This window comes from Zeus faber, assembly GCF_960531495.2.
Source record: "Zeus faber genome assembly, chromosome: 1".
NCBI lineage: Eukaryota > Metazoa > Chordata > Actinopteri > Zeiformes > Zeidae > Zeus > Zeus faber.
In genome coordinates this window covers 26138262-26145013 of record NC_137193.1, presented here as the reverse complement: position 1 = coordinate 26145013, position 6752 = coordinate 26138262, and the positions used below count along the sequence as shown (strand labels likewise).

Sequence of the window (6752 nt, the reverse complement as noted above, 5' to 3'; positions counted from 1 at the left end):
CCAGTCATGTGTCAAACAACTGATACACTAGGATTGTTTTCTATCAAATTTTCCAGTGTTCAACATTTAGACACTATAATTGGAAGTATATATCAGAGTTATGACAAAATCACCATTTTCGGAAAATCTATATATAAGTTGTTCTATATATAGCCAAGCTAAAATAGGGTCATGGCGGTATTGCATCTGGATTCATTTCATTGTAATTATCGCGTATTTCCAACAGTTTTGTAGTATGTGCTTTCATTTTCATAATAAATTGCATTCGTTCATATGGTTCACATTGGTAAATTATTATTATTATTATTATTATTATTATTATTATTATTATTATTATTATTATTATTATTATTATTATTATTATATATTTATTTATAAAAAATATATATACAGACTAAATAAAAATCTCAAACAATTTCAAAGCGTCCGTCTTTTTTTTGGGGGGGGGCACATAATTCGATTAATATCTTAAAAATAAAATACTGTTTTGAATCAAATTTCGATAGTAATTTAACACAACCGTTTCGTCGATATGTGGTGTTTTATCGACTGTGCTGTCGCCTCAGTCAGTCATTCCATGCGGTCATCATTTTGATCCCATCTAGGTGCATTAATTGATGTACCTATTGTGTATTCGGTTGGTCGACAGTGAAAAAATGTGATGGCAGTGTGAAAAAATAGCAATTAATGTATGGGCTTGCATTATTCTTTGCTTCATTCCAATCAATCAAATTCATTCGGGTGTCCAGTTTAGAAGGGGAAATTATGCATAGAACCTTGACGGAAACATTATCACTAAAATTTAAAAAAAAAAAAAAATGTAGGCACATGCAGGCCTTTACGGTATTTGACCTGCCACCGTGGCACCGTGTTATTTGTAAGGGGAGCGTCCTGATCAATCTGACGGAGATGCGCTACGGGGGGCCCTTGAGCCAGGCATTAAAACCCCCATCTGTCTCAATAGGTCGAAAGCCCGAAAGCTACCAGGTGTATTTTAGTATGTGGGCCATAAAGACCAACGTGGCCCAGAGAGAAGCACCGACGGAAAGCTGCTCCAAAAGAGGATTATTTTTTTTGCTGACAATATAACACCAAATTTGAGTTCATCTGGGAGGAGGATCTGCACTTTTCCTATCTCGCGTGAACCCATCCTCTTCTCCTCTTGTCATCCAACAGCAGGGAGCCCTCCCTTTCCCCCAGTCGGTGGCTGTCTCTCCCTCCCTTGCACCATAAATAATGTTGATAAAGACGCCGCTGGAAAAACGACTTTCACGCCCCCCGCCAGCACCACACCCACACCCCACCCACACCCCCACCCGATTGATTTAACGTGACCTCGGTTTTTCCAAATGATATTGGAAACCTGCTTAAACAGATGAAGGCTTAAATTGTCTTCCTTGTGCGCGCATTAATCTCCCATTCATCATCATTAGCGTGTGATTGGTCCGTGCACGCCTCCGTGCCAGCGCAGGGCCTGTAAATTACAGCGTAATACAATTTGGACAGCCACGCATCAAATCTGTGCGGCTTTTTCTTTTCTTTTTTATTCTCCTCCTCTCGCCGGACAGATGCTGTGCACCGCCCTTATCACAACACTGTGGGGGCTTGGGAGACCTGTGCCAACTCCCACTAATAGGATCTTATAAGCCTGGTATAATTGCTGTTATATGTGCAGTCATATAGTCTCCTGCAGTACAGTCATACAGCGTCTTCCAGGCCATTAAATGGCGTGTGGATGTTGGCTCGGGCATTGAGGATTTAGCGGTGTATCCCTGCGGAGAGCATTAGATCCGTGCACATCATTTGCCTCACTTTTTATGTGCGGGTTTTGCAACGGGGTGATGCGGATTGATCACGTAGGCGCTGCAACTGTCCCGGTGTAACCTGTTTTCACGTCAGAAGAAGCTGTTAAAAAAAAAACAACAAAAAAAAACAATCCAGATTGCTCATGTCCACGCAATGTCCAATGGAGCAACATATTTGGGGGGATGGGCTAGGGGGTGGATAGTGCAATATATAGACTTGGAATAGAGGTTATTGAGAGAAGAACATCTAACGCATAGTGGCTGCGTTATTCTTTACAAGGCAGGCCTTTTTGAAATTGTTCATGCAAGCTTTGCCCTAGGTCATTATTTTTCTGTACATGCATCACCAGATGAGACCACCTATTTCATGGAGCTACACCCTGTGTCTTCCATCACCGAGGCGATCCTGCTTCTTGTTAAACTCCAATTGTGATGGTGAACGTCTTCATTTGGAAAGGCTCTGGTCTCAAATGTAGATAAGTGGACAACTCCAAGTGAGATATAACCCCCTAATGTGAAAGTAATGGCAGGTGCACATGTAAGCCTTTACTATATTTGACAAATCAAAATGGTGATATAGTCTATTTGTAGGACATGGCGGGGGAGCGGGGTCGTTCTGTTTAAAGTCAGAAAACCAGGTGGCAGCATCCCAATCCCAAGCTGTTAAAATGGAGCAACATCTTTTTTTTTTTTTTTTTAGGGGAGGGGGGTGAATGGTGCAGTGGGATGTTGGAGGCCTGATTCGTCCATCTCAGTTTTATGTTATCATTTTATTATGCACAAGCCAAAGCGGTTTCGGATCCCTATCAGGCTAAAGATGCCGGCTGATGGCTTACATAAATCTGCCGTGTGTTTTCGCCCCGACCCGGGAGGTTTAAACGGTGTATTATTCCAAACATATGCATTTTAATCAGCTCGGTCACACTTACAAGAGCTCCAGTTAATAAGGCCATCAATCAAATGCGCGTGGGGCGGAAGGACGAGGGAGGGGGGCTGGGATGTGTGGGGGGGGGGGGGGGTCTTACCTTCGAGAGGAAGATAAGAATCCATGCGCTGATTCAGACTATTTGATATCGTACCACATAAGGTAATCGACACTCACCCTTATGTGTGCGCTAGATAGACTGTATTTACATCTGACGCCGGGCGATATGTCGATACAGTATCGCTATCGAGGGGATGTCTGCGATTTTTGTTCATCGTAATAACGCAATACAGTTAAAGGCTGTCTGGAAAGCTGCATTACACTTAAACACATGAAACAATGCAATTTTCCGAACTGAGCATAAACTGTTCTAGCTGATCCAATAATACCCCCAACGCTGTTCGTCAAATGTTTTTGGTTTGTAAATATCTTGTGAGAGCACCACGAGCCACCTCCAAATCCCCCCCCCCCCCCCCAAATATTTGACAAAAACAAAACATCGTAATATTCGATTTTCTTTTTCATATGGCCCAGCCCTACTTACAGCATTAGTGTATTTGGTTGCTGTTTAGCATCATTCACGATAATCACCCATGCGATCCGTTAAAAGAAAATAATTTGCTGTTCACTATGAATAATTGTAAGGCTTGCAACCCTGGAAACCCTCTGAAAATGCCTATTCCGACACGTATCACTTTCCCCTGACGATGAGGATGAGTGTAGAAAAGTTTGTTCTCTGTATAGACCAAAATCCGCCCTATCATAGTCGGAAAACTCAATTTACAATGTTCCGTCAAACGCAGCCAATTAAGACCTTATTGCCGGTTCGTGGGTCTTCATCGCCATTGATTTATTTTCTTTATCTTATGGCATTCCAATATTTTCAACTAATTTCGCCTTGTCTATTAAAGTGGTTTTGAGAGAAAATATGATTGGCGTTAACAGAGCCCGGGGACCACTTAACTGTCACGGTCAATCCCCTGCTCCCATCACAAGACACGGGCTCTTAGGGCTTGACACTCGCCACTTGAGAGCTAAATTACTGTTATTGTTCCGGCCTGCACCGTCTGATTTATATATATATATATATATATATATATATATATATATATATATATATATATATATATATATATATATATATAATTGTTTTGTATTTAACTTAATGATGATGTACATCTACGTCCAATTTAACCTACGGTTAAACCAAAAGGTTGGCCTTTTTCTTAATAAAAAAACAACAACAAACAAACATGTGTGAGGCGAGACTTCATACATTCTCTGATAATGTTTATTGTAAATAAGACGAGCAAAAAAATATATAAAAAATCAGCGAAATTGATATTTATCACGTGTAAATTTGCTCCCTCCGTGAAATAGACTACTATGACACTAGAGCAGTGCAAAGCTAGGGAAGAAAAAAAAACAACAATTAAAATAAAAATTTAAAATAATACAAAAATAAAATAATAATAATAATAATAATAATAATAATAATAATAATAATAATAATAATAATAATAATAATAATAATAATAATAATAAAAAGAACAAATGTATAATTATAGGCATTCGATAATCACACTTTCATCCGATGTGTGTGTGTGTGTGTGTGTGTGCGTGTGTGTGTGTGCGTGTTTGAGCGAGCGAGCCCACGCGCGCGCGTGTGTGTTGGGAGGTCTTTCAAATGTTGAGACAGATAAACTTGTTTTCCATGGACTGCTTGTGATTGTCCAGCTCGGTCTCCCCATCTTTCCCTCTCCTGCAGACGCTCCGTCCATCCATCCCTCCTCTAGATGCCGTCTTCTCTCCTCCTCTCTCCCATGCACTCAAGCCTTCCCGGGCTTAATTCGCTCCCTCGGCGCCTTGTTACCGTTTGGCAGAAAACCATCCCTCCCCGAGCACCGGCATTACCATTAATTCAACGCTCAAAATTCATCCGAACGCACATATACACCACTTAATAATTTCATCAGCATCTGCACATTTCGGGACCTGGAGGTAGAGGGAAATATAATGAGACGCCGCAGCCTGTTAAAGAAATCCCCTTGTTATGAAGAAAGATGGAGGGCATCAATACATGTAGGTCAATTTAGACGGGGGCAAAGGGAGTAGCTCACTACAAAATAAGTATGTTAACGCCATCCATCATGGAGATTTTAAACGCTTGTCCGTGTGTCCGCGTCAACGTCCATACCTCCCACGCAACGGATTAATCTTTCTAAATCAGAATTGTGTTGTTTTTTTTCTTCCTCCCTCGCCGTCATATTTCTACTTGATGTCTACTTCTATGAGAATAGTATTTTTCCGTGGGCTGAGTGGGCTCTGTTGTGCGCCTTATCTCGCAGTCAAGCGCCCTTGAGTTGTTTCCAAGTGTCCCGAGAGCAGACTTGGATAGTGTTGCTGCTTCAATGACTATACCTCTCCAGGTGAGCGAGTTTTTTTTTTTTGTCATGCTGTAGCCTATTAAAAGCCTATGGCTGAAGCTGAGAGTTGACTATAGCTCTTCATTTTATCTGGTGAGTGGCACTTCTTCCCTCTGGTCCAATGTCACTGGGGAGGGCTTGCTGAGCACCGACGGCGTAAAGGGCAGAAAGGCCTCAGTCCTGCTGGTTGGCGAGCAAGCGAAGTCCGAGCCAGCGGCCCTCGTCGAGATTCCATTCGATTGACTGGAGTGGCACGCCAGGCAGGAGCAGGGGCTTCCCCCGGGCCCGAGGCCGTGCGTCGGACTCGGGTACAGGGATGGGTGCCTGAAGGCGCAGAGCAGCTCCGGCCTCTGGTAGGGATGGGACAGCATCCGGAAGCTGTCCAAGGACCTCAGGGGGTTGCAGAACGGGGTGCTGGCGGTCGGAGCCGGGGCCGCCCCGACCCCCAGGTGGGAGTAGTAGGGTAAGGGCAGGTGGGACGGGAAGGGATACGGCAGGTTGCCCGTTGCCGCGGCGTGGCTCATCATGTAGGTGTAGAAGGCCGGGTCTGCGGGGTGAGGCCAGGTCATGGCCAGGCGCTGCCGCTTGTCCTTCATCCTGCGATTCTGGAACCACACCTGAGAAGAAGGACGGACCAGGGTGAATCATTTACTACCACACAGGTATTCAGGATGTGAGGCCCTGTCAGGTATAGCAAATACAATCCCACCCCTATTAAAATGGAAAAAAAGAGCTTGAGCGAGCATACTCAGTAAATATACATAATGAATCAGTAATCACATTTTTTTTGTTTAAATTAAAAAGTTCAATATAGAAAATTATATATATATATATATATATATATATATATATATATATATATATATATATATATATATATATATATATATATATATATATATATATATATATATATATATATATATGCATGTAATAATAATCATGATTATTATTATTCGTATTATTGTTTATGTATTATGTACATTATTATATGATTTATTGTTTTTTCTTTAAATTCTTGTATATATAATTATTATTATATTTTTTTCGATCTATTCTTAGTCTACAATTTGAATATTCGATTTTCACGCAGAGTCGTTTTACCTTGATTGTGGTTTCAGGTAGATTCAGGGCAGCCGCCAGCTCGCATCTCCTCGGCCTCGAGACGTAATTCTCCCTGTAAAATTCCTTCTCCAGCCGTGAGATCTGCTCCCGTGTGAACGCGGTCCGGTACCGTCTCATCTGGTCCGCGGCGTAGGACAGAGCGGCCTGGCTCGGAGCGCCCTTCACCGTGTCCGCGCTGCTCTCGCCGGCCAGGCTTATTGGAGAAGCACCGCCTCGCCCTGGACAACAGAACAATAAAAATCAGTTACAAGGAGACATTCGTGACACGATGTGTTTTATTTAGGCCTAAATATTGCGTCTTCGTTGATGTTTCGTCAACCAGGGCTTTCATCTCACGACTTTTCACCGTTTTGAAGAACAATTGCTCGGCGATGGGGGCCCTCTTTGAGCGCAAGAGTTCACTGGAATTTCAATTTCATACAGTTATAGGATAAAAAAATGAACGCACGGGGGTACATTTCAGTTATGATT

General features: G+C 42.4%; 1 protein-coding gene across 1 annotated transcript; it reads right to left on the bottom strand.

The window, feature by feature from the left end:
* Window positions 1–5242: 5242 nt before the first annotated feature.
* Window positions 5243–6398, bottom strand: evx1 (even-skipped homeobox 1; the record flags this gene model as incomplete). The annotated part of the gene is made up of 2 exons (XM_080002423.1): window positions 5243–5773; window positions 6261–6398. 2 exons carry the CDS (start codon window positions 6396–6398, stop codon window positions 5243–5245), a joined length of 669 nt encoding a protein of 222 aa, XP_079858549.1.
* Window positions 6399–6752: the final 354 nt, after the last annotated feature.